We start from the raw sequence: 15,807 nt of genomic DNA, 5'->3' as shown, positions 1-15,807 counted from the left end.
TTAAGAACCACTGCTTTTGGACCTCACTGTCGACTATATTATGAACGTATATTACGTATCGATATTAGCACGTTTTGACAATGAACGCCTGTTGTCGCGACTCCACTCAAATGTCAACAGACCACCTCACCCACCATTCCAGCTTCACATCATAGATAAATAAATATATACAAATAAAATCTTCCTGTTACTTAATAGGACCAGCCAACCAGGAAGATTCTACAAGCTGCAATTTGAATAGTGGAATTTCTACAAAAACTTTATTGCAGTCTCCAGGCGATAAATTGAATAAATCAATAAGTGACAATAAAAGACAAAGGTTGCGGGGATGTCACATCCGCAACAACAATTTCCTGGCCGTCTTCGATACCAAGTTCTTCAAGCGATTTACGCAGGTTCGGTTTAGTGGCTGCTTCGATAGATTTGACCGTACTCATGTACAAGGTGACGTTCCTCGATTCAACCTGCATGGTCAAAGCAGGAGACCTCATTTGCAACGCAGCATCGTCCTGCAAAGTGATATCGAGATGAAGATAAATTTTAGCATTTGAATGGGATGATCATAGGGAGATGTGGTCACTAAATATGCCATATGACACCTAATAATCTAAATAGTTGACGGTCAACTACCAGATTTTGGATTAGTCACAGATTGCGAAAAGTGAGTAGTTCTAGCTACGGCTATTGGGGAGTAGTTCTGGTTCTAGCTGCACATTCAATAAATAAATTAGTTGCCTAACAACTAGAAAACACGGTGTTCTGTTGCGTGACGTTCTCGCAGCCATTGCTAGCTCAGAGTCATCACTACTAACAGGAGATGGAATTAGGGGGTCAAAACCCCTCCCATTTCTTGTACAGATGTTAATGTGGAAAAGCGATCCGATTCCTATGAAATCAAAATTACCAAGTTTCTTAGGTATCGAATCCAGTTAGTTGTGTTTTAGTTAATAAGCCGTTGATTCGAGTTATAGTTCTATATGTGCATTTCGAAAATCCAGAAGTTTGCACAAGTCTATCAGGTACAAATTGAAGGATGGGAAGGATGGGAAGGATGATTTTCAACAAATTTACCCAACAATAATGAATACTTTTCGGATTTGATCGTAGCTAGAGAAAAGACTTCAACAAATCCATCAATATAGCGACTGAAATGCAGATATGAAGCACGCACACAAAGTCTCTGTCAAAAACGAGCTGCAGGCTGCTTTCAAAGAGGTTCGTAAACAGAAACAGAAAAATACGTTCTAACGTTTTCAATCAATTTAAAATGTGATGCTTCATTTCTCTAATTAATGGAAAAATCCCCAACTTCTTGTATTTTGTATACGAGATATAGAATTCTAATACATTTGGCGGACCGGCAGGGAATTTGCCATGTACTGGCGATTGAGAACCACCGATCAATACTAATGTATACCAATTTGTAGTGCCCGACGGCTTGTAGATTAGCGTCAGTGTTCCGCAGGTTAGTAAAGGTTAAGGGCCACTGCAGTAAGGCATCCCTAAAATGTCGGCCTACTTGTAAAGGCAAACGTTACCTTCAGATAATCCACCAACTTTTGAAGCGTGTCAGAACTCTTGAAATTAAGTTTCTGCGGTATACGCCCACAAGCCAGACAGTCCTTTTTAATCTCCGCTTGGTACGCATAAGTGTAAACGCCGTCCGAATCATTAAAAACCATATAGTTATTCAACGGCTCACAGCAACTCGTCGCGAGTTTGAACGCTTCGAGCGTACACTGCGCCGCTATGACGGCATTTGTCGAAGCCACGGCGGGTATGATTCGTTTGACAACGCCCTGCGTCAATCTGTAGTTCACTCCTTGAATGCCGTATTCGTTCGCCCTTTCGATCGCGCGGTCGTGTATCCACTTGATGTGCGACGGATCGTCGCCATCTATGGATGTGTTGGGGCCGAACGGTTTTTCTTGTGGCCAGAGCAGAACTTTTATGTATTCGATGCAATGCTCTGGCAGTCTCGGTGTGTGAGCGATGGTGCACATGGGGAAGTTGACCTGGAAGGGATCGATATTTTCTCATTTTTACATCTATGATCAAATGTTATCGAATTGATACCAGTTCAGCACAGGTCTATGCAAGGGTTGGGCATATTTTTTGTCTGCATGCCAAATTCACGTATTCACATGTTTTTGCAGGGCCACACAAATTCCGTGGTGTTCAGATGCTAAGTAATTCTCTTTTCCTTGAGTAAACAAGTACAAGTATGTTGTAAAATTAGTTCTACCTGAACAGATTTTGTATCTTGAAGTACAAATTTTAAAATGGAAATGTTGGCTTACTGTACCTCGGGGATCAGTAGAATGCATGTTTGCAGAATGCAAAGTTACGGCCAGGGTCGAAATGTCGGAGTGTGACAGTCCCGCCTCAGCAAGTTTGACACCCGTGGACTAAAGAAACCTAACGGCCTTAAGCCACCATTCTCTCATAATTGCAAAAGTTTGACTCATTTCTGTAACTCATGTTGTAATTTTTTATTATTAGCCTATTGATATTTTGTCGGATGGAACAGGTAGCGGCAACTACGGCATACCCAAATTTAAAGCAAGAATGCTCACGACAGAGAATAGCACGAAGAGAATTTTTGAATTCGAAAAATCTGGCCAATAATATCTTCCATTTTATGCTAATTTGCAAATAAAATAGCGAGTAATTGCACATTGCATCTCATACCCCCTAGTTTCATGCTTTGTACCCCAAAGGGGTCTGTGGACCACTGTGTTTAATACCGTACCCACTGTACTAGATGAAAAAATGAGTTAAATTGGGTAACTTGATTCATGATTAGCTATGTTCCGGCAAACGAGTCTTAACAGCTAACTTCAACTACAAAATGCAATGTCACCTGAGGTGGGTAAAGATCCAAGGTGCATTCCACGCATGGTGTCATCCCAGGAATTATAACTCTCACATTTCCTTTCAAACCTTCTGTACCGCCATCAATAATCGGAATAATAGTAGACTGGTCGATAGCTCCGTCGTTGTAGGTTAACAAGCTTGTCACCATGCCGTTTATCCACCTTTCAAAGAAATAACGCAACAAATTTCCATTAACACTGTATGAGAAAGAGCATACAAAGATACAAACCTCCTAGCTACAATCGAGTCCAATCCACAAACAATGAGATTGAAAGTTTCGTAGAAATCAGCATCAAAGTCTTCAATCTTTGCATAATGCGGAGTCACTTTGCATCCAGGAATTCTCTTCTTGATAAATTCCGCTGCACAAGTGGCTTTCGGTTTTCCGATATCTTTTTCACGAAACAGAAACTGTCGATTGAGATTAGACAAGTCGATAGTATCCATGTCTATGACGTGTAGGTCGTGAAATCCAGATAGAGCGAGGTCTTTCAAAAGTTCACATCCGAGTCCACCAGCGCCTATCACGAGTACTTTGCACTTGTGCCGAATTATATCTAGTATTTCGGCGCTTGGTTCGAAGTCTGGATGAGACAACGGTCCGCTACGTTCCAAAATCTTTTTCAAACCGACCCATCTTGAGGGATAATCATATTCTTCGTCGTGAGACGTGACCATCGGTACGGATGCGAAATCCATGTCTTCTAGATCAGCTGTAATGGCTCTCTAGTATAGTTATATGGTTGACCTTTCAAAAATTAAATACCGTATTCACAACTTCAACATAGAACTCACTCAGGAAGCGTAATTCATCTAAACACATGAACAATGTTAAAGATATCGCCCGAAAGACAACTTCATGCAGCCCCCACAGCAATGCAGACATTTTACATTCTATAATATTACAATGGATAAGTTTAGACCAGATTTTGGGAATCCGTATTCATCCTGATCCAACAGTCAAATAGGATTTCGGAGTCCGACAGTTGATTAACAAAATTAGGATCCGAAAAAATCCTGCTATTGCTTTAGTGCTATTTCACATTAAATATAGCCTGCAAAACAGATATGAACATTATAATCAACAAATTAGTATCAAGTAATGCCTTACAAGGGTTTATTTATATCACATTTCGAATCAATAATGTTAGGTACGGTATATATCTTGAATATAACTGCGAGTAGTAGGAATTAGGCAAGGGAAATGAGTTAAAGAGAATGTGAGAACAGAGAAAGCAATGTTAGTTACTTTACCGAGAGGCCGGGTTGGAATCCCGGTACGTTTAGCGTAATATATTTGGTGTGCCAAGAAGGTTCTCAGCGTCACACCTGTGTGTAGTCAGTAGAATCTTTGGTGTGCACGAGACACCGATTCCATATTGGCCGAGAGGGTAAACATAGTAACCCACAACCCAGGCATGCCATGATGCCAAGTTGGCATTGCCAACAACAAAATCAGATACCGTATTGTGCATTGTGACATGGCTCAGACAACTGGGCCTATAGTACTACTGAAGAATGGAACTAAATTTCATGAATCAATCAAAATGATCACTTGATAGAGCAGCAATGAATAGGAAATATAAATATTAATTATATAATCAGCATGATGATGTGCACAATCAATCATATTTTCCAATTTTTTTTTTTTTTGGTTTGAACGAGGTCTTCCCCCTTTTGGGTGGTTGGTTGGTGGTACTTCAGTTCTAGTGTGTTTCCGAAATCATAAACATGACCAATTGACCATGCCAGCATATATTCATACATTACCACACCACACAATCAGTGCAAATGACATCAGAAATCACTCAACTCAAATCAGAACCACCAGTTACCTCTGCATTCTGCAACAATACCGATACCTCGCTTTTCTGTCATCCTGACAACTGATATCAAGTACCCTAATGGCTGATGAACAGGAAGTATAAGAATCAATATCTGAGGAACAACTGAATTCAAAAACAAATACTTCTACCGCTCGCTTGCTGGAGCCTGCCTTCGTGCTCATCTCATCTCATCCAGCAGTAATCTCATCTTTGCAGAAACTTTACTTATGTTACTTACGCATTTCAACGACGTGACCGGTATCAGCGGTTTCAACGTTGTTATTTATGGTCGGAACCAGCCTCAGCGGATTTGAAATTTCGATGTCCTAATCCAATCCAAATCCGAACCTTCAAATCCAAATCTAAATCCTAATCCATAACTTTTTCATATTCAAGTCCATGTCCAATCCTAATCCGATTCCAACTGGAAATTCAGAACAAATACTAATTTATGCAAAGGAAGGATTCGAAAATTTTCTTTCACAACCAACGATTCACTTGATTCAAGATAACTTAGTAACCATAAGTACATTAATAACTGATCTGAATAAAGTTTGTCGCCATTCGCCACACGACATTTCAATCTCCCAGTAAATAAGTAAATCCTATCCAAATCCTAATCCGTTCTGAAAAAAATGTATAATCCAAATCCAATCCAAATCCGACAAAATTTCACAAATCCTGTTTTTTCAAAACCTAATCCTAATCCAGGCTCATCTCTGCCAGCCTGGGCTTGATCAATAGCAAGGAATGCATTTAACTACGGAAATAATATCGAAGCAGCTTTTTTCATTGAATAGAAGATATTTTGAATCTTTATCACCCAATATTTGTTATGAATATCAAATCCTGTTTAAATCCGGCTCATATGGCAGATTCAGAATCCGGCTCCGATCCGGCCACATTAAAATTCATCAAAATCCAGCTCCGGCTCAGGCCCCTGAACCGGACTGTGGCCATCTCTGGTTTAGACCAGGGGTGGCCAACACGCGGCCCGCGAGATGGCTTTGAGTGGCTCGCGCAGTCATTTTGAAAACCAGGTGCATTATCCATCATGAATTTCTCGCGTAATTTAAGTTAACTCGCAATGTCTACCAAAAATTTGATCAACTTGCCGCAAAATTTGGGATGGTGACGATACTGATGACTAATAAAACATTCTCGACACATTGTCTTAGCCAGCGGATGCGAAAGCCAGCCCCGCGTATTATACTATATTACTATTTTAGTGATTTATTCAAATAAAGTAAATGTGCAGTATGTAATAAACAATCAATAAATTGGCAAGCAGCTATTGGGAGCGGTACTGGTTTGAGTTCAGGGATGTTTGCTATTTTGTAGATGACGTTCATCTTTAGCAAAAAGTGGGTGTGGTCGCTAGCTACATGTTTGGAAATTTTCAGGGTCTGTGGTGACTGTGGGACGAAACCTATTGATGCGTGTCAATCGACTTTTCCTGTTTTATGGGTTTTTCAAATTATTTTTTTTTGGTTTGAACGAGGTCTACCCCCTTTTGGGTGGTTGGTTGTGACTCTAAATGCCTTACTCCAATTCATATTTCAATGTTTCATATTATGTTGCAGTATGGTTCTGATAATCATAGACTTTGTGGTGACTGGATGGTTAGGTGTCCTTTCTCCTAGTTGATTTTCTGTTCGGGGGTGAAGGGAGGGGTAGTGATTGGTGATGAGGTTGGGTCGATGGTGGGGTTATATTCATTTATTTATTTATGCGTGAAAGAGAGATAATAATGCGTTGGTAATCAAAAACAAGATTTGGCGGTAATATAAATTAGCACGTAGCATGAATAATAAGATTCGTAGTACATATATATCCGCGTTCTACGTATCTATGATATCGCAGATTTTTAGGTCGTTTGCGCGCGCGTCTGTGGTTCGGCAGTCCATCGCGTTTTCTTTATCCTCTGTCCCATTGTCGTCGGGAGGTTTTTTCGTATATGCTCGATCTTGTTATTCGCGTCATTTTCATATTCGTTCGTGATGTCAAGCGTAGGCTTACCATATTTTGGAAATCTAAAAAGAAGACACTTTTTCAGAAATCTGAGACTTGCAAAATTCGGTGAATTTTTCCCACCTTGTGATCGGTTGACTAAAAACAAAGGTCAACTTTCCGCCCAGAGCTCAAAATACCGTTTTTCTCTCCACATTGGGATGACTAGAAAAAAAAAGAGGTTGACTTTTCGCTAAGAGCTCAAATTGCCGTTTTTCACTCCGAAATTTCCGTCGGAGCGTCACTTCTGTAGGCTACATATCACTCGCATTTTGCTCTAAGTGTTACCTAAATTTTCAAAAAAGAGGACAAAATCTCAAAAGAGAGGACAAAAGGGCGTCCTCCGAGGACACTTTCAAAAAAGTTAAAAAAGAGGACAAATCCTCTTAAAAGAGGACGTATTGGAACCCTAGTCAAGCGTCTTCTTCCATCTCCACACATTCATCTTCATATTTGCGAAGGTTGTAATTACGATTTTCTTGTGCTGGCCCACATATGTGTTGTGGAGGATGTCGACGGTGGATACGTTGATGTCGGTTCTCAGCTTTTCCTCTAGATCGGCTCTGACACTGTAAAAGAGTTTTCTATAAATTGGGCATATCGTAAAAATATGGTGCATTTTGTCTTGATCATTTCGACAGAATTTGCAGTTGTTTTTGAGTGCTTGCCCATTTCTCCATGTCCATCCCGCCTGGTCTTTTTTTGCTCCTTTAAAATAGGCTTCGTTATTTATTCTGTATGATGTTACCCTCTGCTTGTTTGTGATATGGTGTCTGATATGTTCTTCATGTAGCCATATTTCTTTCCAGTTCGGGATCTCGTGGTCGCCATGTTTCGTTCTGATCTTGATTAGCGCGGCGTAGATTTCTTTTTGGTTCAATTCTCGAGTTGTGTCGTCGTTTTGTAGTAGCTCCTATATCCTCCTTTCTTCCTTCCAGTTCTTAGTTGGTGTATATCTGTGTGGGAAGAAGTTGCTGTAGAGGTTATTATTTATTGTTCTCACTTTGGTTCCAAGATTATAGATAGCTTCTGCATGCCATATCTCGTTTGGCGAGGTAGTGTTCTAGCTATTTCTTGGAGGCGTTTGGCGTTCCTGGCTTGTATTGTAGTGATTACGTCTGGGAATCCGATTCCACCATGCTCTTTCGGCTTAATGAGAGTGTTTCTCGATTTCGATTCGATCTTTTCTGGGGACCATAGTATGTCATATATGATTCGTTCGAGTGCTTTTCTTTGCTTCTTGGTAATCTAAATATTGTAATATACATGTATTATCTTGGTCATCAGATATGATTTGATTGCCTGCGTTTTTCCTATCCAGGATAGGTTCATGGACTTGATATAGGCCGAATGTTTCTTCGTATCCTTGATGAGTTATCGTGGTTCGATTCACTTGCATCATCTCCATAACATATCCCCAGGATTTTGATTGTCTGTTTGGCATAGTGTGCGTGCCTGGAGTCTCGTAGGCGAGTTTGTGATGTTGGATTGAGCGATAACGCTAGTGCTAACCTCCGTACGCTAGTAATCTATAATTATACCCAGCCATCGCAGCTCCTGTCACTCAGTGTTACCAACTCCGGATGGACAAAAATAGCTAAAACTGGTGTCGACTATCGCTAGATGTCGCTAAATCTTGAAACAAAATCGCTAGAAAAAGGTGCTAAATCTGATTTAATTCCTGAAGTTGTTGAAAGACCCACCTGTACATTCGCATTGCAGATTTCGCGTCATTTATGGCGTTCATAGTTGCGCCTGTCCATTAGCCCGGCTGTCAAAGCTACAAAGAATGACGAATTACCAAAGAGGAGGACATGTAGGTGTTCCCGGAAGAGTTTTTCGATTTCCTCAGAAAGGAGGACAAATCTTCCTAAAGGAGGACATATATGGTCGCCCTATCATATTTCTAGTTCATAATACGCAGGAGTCATGTCAGATTGTCAGTCATTTCAAAACGGGACGAACTATGCGGTACATTTCAACCAGGGATATTTAGACCAGGGTTAATATACGTCCTCTTTTAAGAGGATTTGTCCTCTTTTTTACTTTTTTTGAGGTGTCCTCGGAGGACACCCAAATGTCCTCTTTTTGGAGATTTTGTCCTCAATTTTTGAGAATTTTGTTTAAATACAGGGTAAAATTCGAGTGCGATACAGTAAATCAGCAGTAAAGTAACGCTCCGGCGCTATTTCGGGAGATTAGTCGGAAAGCTGAAGTTTTTATAGTCAACCAACGAATAATATAAAAGAAAAACCGCATTTCAGGATTTGAGCCGGAAAGATGACCTTTTTTTATCATTTCTTCAGGATTTTCCTCCTATATTGCAAGTCTGAAAATTTTGCAAAATTGTCCTCTTTTCAGCTTTCCAAAATATGGTAACCATACTATAGTGACGTGACACAAACTGCCTCTGACCATCCTAGATATACAAACTTGTGCCTTGCTCTATGCGTCTGTGAAAACGCGATACGATATACTGATAATTGGGAAGAGGTGCTTGCCTTCGCTTAACTGGGTTGAAGCTGGAAGTAGGAAGTAGGCTACTTCAACCCGACGTGACTCGCACCGGGTTTGCCGGCCACTATAAGTAGCAACGTGCACTTTAGAAAATAATAGGAGGGCCAACCCTCTAAGTTTAAGTATATATCACTACTTATAGCGGCTGACCACCTAATTTTATTTCTATTTCCCGGTCCAATGTGTCCATCCATCTGATCAATGGTATATAAATTATTACGTATGACATTTGTCCGCATAAGTAGCGTGTTTATTGTGAATGAAGCTTGGTTTGACTAGGCAAAAGTCTATTTAATAGTATTTTTCTGCAGCAAGGGTTGTCCATAATTTGGAAAATCTCAAAATTTATGCGTATCCATGTCTCATTCTATAGATTATAGTTAAAAAAAAACGTCAATGAACTTGCAATAAGCTCACAGGAAAGTCGTTAACATTTGTCTAAATGCGTTTGAAAGTAGCTGCCGTAGATTGGGCGTGTCAGCGACCATAGAACGGCAAGCAGACTATTGATCACGAAATCACGGCGTTTGATTGGCCAATCTGCTATGCTTCAATGATCACGATGTTGGCGGCTTGTTGATCAGCTGGTCAAGGAGTCGGCTGACGGCGGTGATTCTGTAAGTGCATTGTAGGTTGGTCCGCAACTAATGATTTAGGATTAATTCAGAACATGTTAAGTTACGAAATACATGATGAACTATAAGAACAGCCGCTTCACAATCTTTAAATGCATGACTGGATGGCTTATTGTGAAGGTAACCGTTGGAGCCTGTATGCCTTGATTACATTGATGGAAAGCACAAAATCACGCGGAAAAATACTGGAAAGGCGCTTATGCAAGTGGCAAACGAATTTCTAGTTTAAGAGGGGATGTACCATCATTGAATACAAATATAAAGCTTGACATTGACACTGCTTTGTCTGATCTTATTAGGCTGTTGTCGTGGTACATAATTGAAGTCTTGAATGCTGCAAGGCAGTGGTTCCCAACCTGTGGTACGCGTAGGTCTTCCTGGTGGTACGCGAGTAGATTTTGTTTTTTTTTCGATCGAAGGGAGTTATTAGTTCAGGTGAGGTTGATTTTTAGTTTTTTGAAGCCGTCGTCTCAAGCTATACTCCCCAGCTGCTAATTTTCCCGTATACGTAGGAATGCGAGCAAGGATTTTCGAAAAAAACGAAACCGACTTGTTGCGCCCATACATGACTTTCGATGTGCGGTAAGCAAACGTATGCCACGCGTCGACAAGCTAGTGGAAAATAAACAAATGCAGCCATCGCATTAAATAAATTGACTTTTGTTGAGTGTTGTTATTTCATTATGCTGTTTTTCTTGTGACTGGTGGTGAAAAAAAAAACAATTCCATACATCCAATCAACCCTGGCTGATAATGCCTAGTTCAAATTGCATCGCGGGCCGGATCGAAGTCATGAAATCGCTCGCGGGCCGGACCAGTCAACGGCCGGGAATCCCAAATGTTGCCTCGTGTCATTGCTTCTCGCTGGAATATTTTATTATCAAGCATATATAGATAATACACGGATCGTAGCGAGTCGCAGCAGCATTATTTGCGAGCAATGCGAAAATACCATGTCTGTCCGGTTGAATACAGTTAAGAACCGCTAAAACAACGGCATTGCCGGCGATACAAGTAGACATATTTGAGTGTTCCCTTTGCTTCAGTCCAGGGGTGGCCAACCTGCGGTCGTAAGAGGGAATTTGTGTGGCCGTAGACACGCAATTCAATTAGTATGTGTTGGCGGCCGTTAACATGCAATTCGAATTTCCGAATTGACTCCCGATTTCTTGAAAGATTTTATTAATCTTGAAATTTTCTTCGCGCTGCGCGCGAGTCAACGCAATTACATTTTTCGATTTTATTAGAGTAGCACCCTTTGCAATCATAGCCCCAAAATACAGATGCGAACATCAGTGGAAAATGATGCGCCTCACATTGAAATATCAGCTCGGAATCGTGTGCTCCTCACTATACTAACAATCATGATGGGAAGTCAAGAAATAACAGCATGCTACATAGTGACTAATACCAATTGGCCCACCCGAAGATGCATCATAACACCCCTACATCAAATCTATACCAGTGAATCTGATCACACGGGATGAGATGATGCCACTTGATGCCACAAAAACATCAAGGACAAAAATAAACTACGTCCTTTCCTTTCCTTTAGAAAGGATAAATGTTTGACGGTAATATGTAAAACTACTAATATAGGGTTGCCATACGTCCGGAATTTCCCGGACATGTCCGGAATTTTACTGAAAAATCTGCGTCCGGGAGGAATTTCTGAAATATACCTAAATGTCCGGAATTTTGAAGGCTGGAAGCAGACTTAAAAGTTTTTCGTAAATCAACATAAACAATATTATTTTCAAGCAGATTTATGCTATTCAAAATTGTTCTTCGCGCTGCGCGCGAGTTAATGCAACGTATAATGATATTAGTATGGGCACCAGGTAGAACCCTCGCCAATAAATGCAATCAAATGAGTATAAATAACCATCATTTACTGAAATAAGTCTGTTTGTAATCGCAATTTTTAGCTAACGGTATATTCGTAGAGTTGGTTAAGGCCGATTGAATGCTTTAATCACAGACAGTGGTTCCAAATCTTGGGGTCGTCCGCCTCTATCTGGGGATCGTGATGATGCTGGACGCAATCAGCTTCCTAGGCCGTGAGTAAGTGTGGGCAAGCTGAATTGGTTTAGTAATCAACTTATCAAGTTTTGAGCTTTGCCACGGAACATTTTCAAGTGGGAAATGAGGTCGCGACCATAAAAGGTTGGAAATCACCGGATGTGCAGCCTGCTGGTGCATTTTATGGTAGCCTATCGAATAATCAATATCATTGACAGAATTCATACATAAAATTAAACAGCCAAATGCATATAGTAAGTGCCCAACAAGTTACATCGACTACCATATGGTGGGCCCATGATCGTGCTTTTTTTGGCGGAAGGGTGGGGGGGGGGAGAAAAAATGTTGTTTCGGACCTGATAAACAGATAACCACGCCGACCTAACTGTATAGCAGGGCTGTCAAACACAATCCTGACAGGCCAAACACGGCCCGCCAGATGATTTCATCCGGCCCGTGGAGGAATCTATTGCAAACCCTAGTAAGTAGCAATCACCAGAACTCACATTACTGGTGGCCCAATTCATGACCTATGTTCCACTTCATTCCTGTATAGTGTATATACAGTCGATGGGCAATGCTTTGCTAGTGTGACGTCATATTGACGGTCAATGTGTTACACCTTATTTTAAAATCCGCTAGTGGGCGCTACAGAGTGTCCGGAATTTGCTTCACAAAAATATGGTAACCCTATACTAATATCAATGATGAAATTCACTGGTGAATCGCGCGACTATGGGAACTTCATTTCTTAACATTACCAGTTAACACTCGCGATTTTGGTGCACATAGTATAAGCCTCATTAAATACATTAGTCCGCAGTTCACCAGTAGTCGAAATGCGGCCGTGAATGGCAAAAAGGTTGGCCACCCCTGCTTTAGTCATAATCTTCGGTTGGCCCTGCGTATGCGTTGTCATGAGTACATGATTATTATTATTATTGGCATTTTACAGTGGTGCTTCTCGCCTTTTCCAGGCTATGTGCACCACGACAGTAATTTTTGTAATGTTCATATATCTTCGTCTTTGGTAATCTTAGGGACGACTTCTTCACTCTTTCGCTCATTCAGATGTCAGTCTCTCTCGCACCCGTGCGCCCCCTTCGTGGTCTTTGCTGCCGACTTGTAGCACGGCTCACTTTCAGTCTGGGCTTTTCAATACACTGCAACTGCAGTAAGGTCGGCGATGAGGAGCCCAGAGAAACCTCCGACACATAGTAGTTGGTCCGAATCGGGATTCGAACCACTACCATTGGTGTCGTGACGCTGGCGCTTAACCAACTGCGCCACTCGCTTCCCCATGAATACAAGATATTTAACTGTCAAGGTTGAAGTTGTAATTTGGTTTATTACTGTGGATGTGATGGATAATATAATATATTTCAATGTATTCAGAATTGCTATGCGGGCCGGATAAAATCGTCTGACGGGCCGTATATTTGACATCCCTGGCCTAGTTCAATAGAATTTGTTAATACACCTCGCATAGGTCAAATACGTGACTATGACGTTATAAATGGTGGAAACGCGCGTAACTTATATAGGTGGTACGCGAGCACTGCATAAAACCTCAAAATGGTACGTGGGTGGAAAAAGGTTGGGAACCACGGCTGTAAGGGCTGGATGAATCAGTCATTTATGCTTGGCACTTGTCAGATTCTTGCAGCATAATGAATCATACCCGCAAGTGCAGTCAAAGTCCTCAATGATGCCGGGCAAAGGGGCCTAAGGATAAGCACAGACTGTGCTGGTAGGACCAGCAAAAAGACAAGTTTGCTTGAATTGCTTAGCATGTCCTTAATGAATGTTAGATCATTACCGGCTGCATAATGACTAATGCTTGAATCAAATCAGACATGGACAAAAAAAGGATGGATTGAAGGGGTGTGGTAGTTACACTATTCTTCAGAAATCCAATGCAAGCTACCTGGTCGGCCCACATATCTTCTGAGCATACAGGATTGTGTCCAGCATTCATCTCACATGTTCTGCTGCACCCGTTTGGTGATGTCTAATATGCCTTACCTGCACCCAGAAAAGCAGGACCACTTGGCTTAATCTCAAGCATATCATGTATGAATTGCTTGGATCTATACTTAGTTCTATAAGTTCACAATCACTCGCTGTTTCACCTCTGTCATGCCTGTAAGAGGCTGTTGTTGCTCTAGTCTAAACCTATCGTTACCTAGTTTTAACACTAAATCATTCAAGGACCAGATGTCTCATTTTATTATTAAATCACTAATGTACAATGCGCTTACATAATCATTGCGTTAGCGTTGCCGTTAGCGATCTCCTTGAACTAATATAAGCACATAACCAGCAAGACACTGGGGGTGATCATTCAGACATAGCTGAATAACCAATCAAGAGACGTGATTTCGTGATTACTAGTCTTCTCGTCGTTCTGTGGTCGCTAACACGACCGCTCTACGGCAGCAACTTTCAAACGCAGTTAGACAAATCCTTGATCGAGACATAATCCTAGAATTATCATCGAAAAACTCAAATAACTCCGCTTCTACGGCTTGGAATTGAGTCAAATTTGTTTTGCATCGTTTTTGAAGACAGCGCAACAATTTTATGGGGTTGGAAGAAAAATTTGAAAAATCTTTTTTTTTGCATTCATAGGCAAATTCGAAATTTTCAAACTCTACGAAATCCGCGAATATTGGTTGGAATGAATTCAAATTTGGTGTGCGTCGTTTTTGAAGGCAACGATTTAATCACGTAACCCGCAAGATTCAGAAAAAAAAGTTATTTTTGAACAGCCCTATTGTGTATGTGCGTGTGAGGGGTCCGTGCCTCACCAGCCATGAACCTCACCGCACGTCACTGAGTGTTTGTTTCATCTTGTGTTAGTATCAAAAGTACGCGAAGTAATCGTTTATTCTTTTTATTTATCTGTCGTGAATCAGATATAAAACTCTGTATTCGAGCAATTTGAGGGAGGGCGATTTAAACCCGACCCGCGCTGTTTGATCTCGGTATTGGTACAAATAGTGTTATAGCACTGTTACAGCTCGCGTGAGTGTCAAAAGTCCGATGTAAAATAGTTTTCTCAGTTATCTTGTAACTCGCGATTTCCGTTTCGTAGGGAGGGGAATCCTATACATTCGCCCGGCGTGGGCGTACAGAATTAATTCACATATCGGACTTTGTAGCCTATAGCAAATTTCATTGGGCGAACATGATTGTGATTGCTCGAATTGGGGGTCATTTTGCCAGGATCCTGGCCAATTTGGCGATTTGTATGGCTGGAAAAGTTATGGCCAATTTCGCTCCCATGACCAAGAAAGCCAGTAGAGACGTTCATGTCCAATTGTCCATGCATGCGAGTTAATGTGCAAATCGGTGATGCGTACTGACGCTGAGGCTCACATAAGATATGGTGAACGTGCATGATGTTTGCTGCTAAAAATCGGGTTGAAATAATGATGTGCAGCTATCAGCTCTGGACCATGCATGGAGGAATGTGATGCGCAGCTATCATCTCCGGAGCACGCTCGGATGCAAATAGTGCGCAGCTTTCAGCTCAGGAGCACGTCCGGGTTGAAATAGTGCGTAGCTATCAGTTCCGGAGCAAGTCCGGATTCAAATAATGCACAGCTATCAGCTCAGCGCCACGTCTGTTTTTTTTTGGTGCGCAGCTAGCTATCAACTCCGGAGCATGTCCGGATGCAAATAGTGCACGAGAAATGTCCGTGGATATACGCAGCTATCGTAGCGATCAATGCTGTGGATATGGGCTTACTCAGCTTTTGCAGCTATCACTGCTGTTGATATGGGCTTATTCAGCTATCGCAGCCATCACCGAAAATCGCAGACATACTGGTCCTATAGAGGTCACTTGCTGTTTAGGTAGCAGCTATCAGCAAATAATACGCACAAGAGAAAGAATACCATATCTCCCTCCTTCT

General features: G+C 41.3%; 1 protein-coding gene across 1 annotated transcript; it reads right to left on the bottom strand.

The window, feature by feature from the left end:
- Positions 1 to 232: 232 nt before the first annotated feature.
- On the bottom strand, positions 233 to 4,062 carry LOC145446899 (NEDD8-activating enzyme E1 catalytic subunit-like). The gene is made up of 4 exons (XM_080325269.1): positions 3,107 to 4,062; positions 2,864 to 3,038; positions 1,539 to 2,015; positions 233 to 509 (listed from the first exon to the last, which is right to left on the bottom strand). The coding sequence occupies exons 1-4, from the start codon at positions 3,574 to 3,576 to the stop codon at positions 294 to 296; spliced, it is 1,338 nt and encodes a 445-aa protein (XP_080181395.1). The 5' UTR covers positions 3,577 to 4,062; the 3' UTR covers positions 233 to 293.
- Between the last annotated feature and the right edge of the window lie 11,745 nt (positions 4,063 to 15,807).

The sequence above is a fragment of the Botryllus schlosseri genome, chromosome 9 (genome assembly GCF_051294905.1).
Source record: "Botryllus schlosseri isolate E-star chromosome 9, Bs_hap1, whole genome shotgun sequence".
Taxonomy (NCBI): Eukaryota; Metazoa; Chordata; class Ascidiacea; order Stolidobranchia; family Styelidae; genus Botryllus; species Botryllus schlosseri.
The sequence above is the reverse complement of the archived record's forward strand: the minus strand, read 5'-3'. Positions and strand labels throughout refer to the sequence as shown.